The sequence below is a fragment of the Pygoscelis adeliae genome, unplaced genomic scaffold, assembly GCF_000699105.1.
Source record: "Pygoscelis adeliae isolate BGI_AS28 unplaced genomic scaffold, ASM69910v1 Scaffold482, whole genome shotgun sequence".
Lineage (NCBI taxonomy): Eukaryota > Metazoa > Chordata > Aves > Sphenisciformes > Spheniscidae > Pygoscelis > Pygoscelis adeliae.
The window spans coordinates 24,846-25,098 of record NW_008824192.1 but is presented as its reverse complement, the minus strand read 5'-3'; the positions used below and the strand labels follow the sequence as shown (position 1 = coordinate 25,098).

The 253-nt window shown below is 71.1% G+C and overlaps 1 protein-coding gene across 1 annotated transcript in view; it reads right to left on the bottom strand.

The window, feature by feature from the left end:
• CSF1 (colony stimulating factor 1 (macrophage)) overlaps positions 1-253 on the bottom strand; it is a gene marked incomplete at its 5' end in the record, with an annotated part of 12,405 nt that overhangs the window by 7,968 nt on the left and 4,184 nt on the right. Inside the window, one exon of the mRNA XM_009334751.1 lies at positions 4-247. Coding sequence (XP_009333026.1) covers positions 4-247 — 244 coding nt within the window. The remainder of the gene's footprint in view (positions 1-3; positions 248-253) is intronic.

Here is a 253-nt window from a genome sequence, read left to right as displayed (position 1 = left end):
AGCCGGCGCTGGGGGATGCTGCCGGCGTGGTGGTCCTGAGCCCGCCAGGATGGTCTGGGAGGATGGAGGCTCCCTCTTGCTGGGCCAGATCCTGCGGCGGATGGCCGGCCACCGCTTCGGTGCTCCCCTCCACCAGCTCTCCATCCCCACACAGGATGGAGACGTCCACCGCCGCCAGGCTAAGGGTCCCGGCCGGATCCAGGAGCGGCGCTGTCCTGTCGGCTGGAGCTGTCTGCCGCATCGGTGGGGCCAG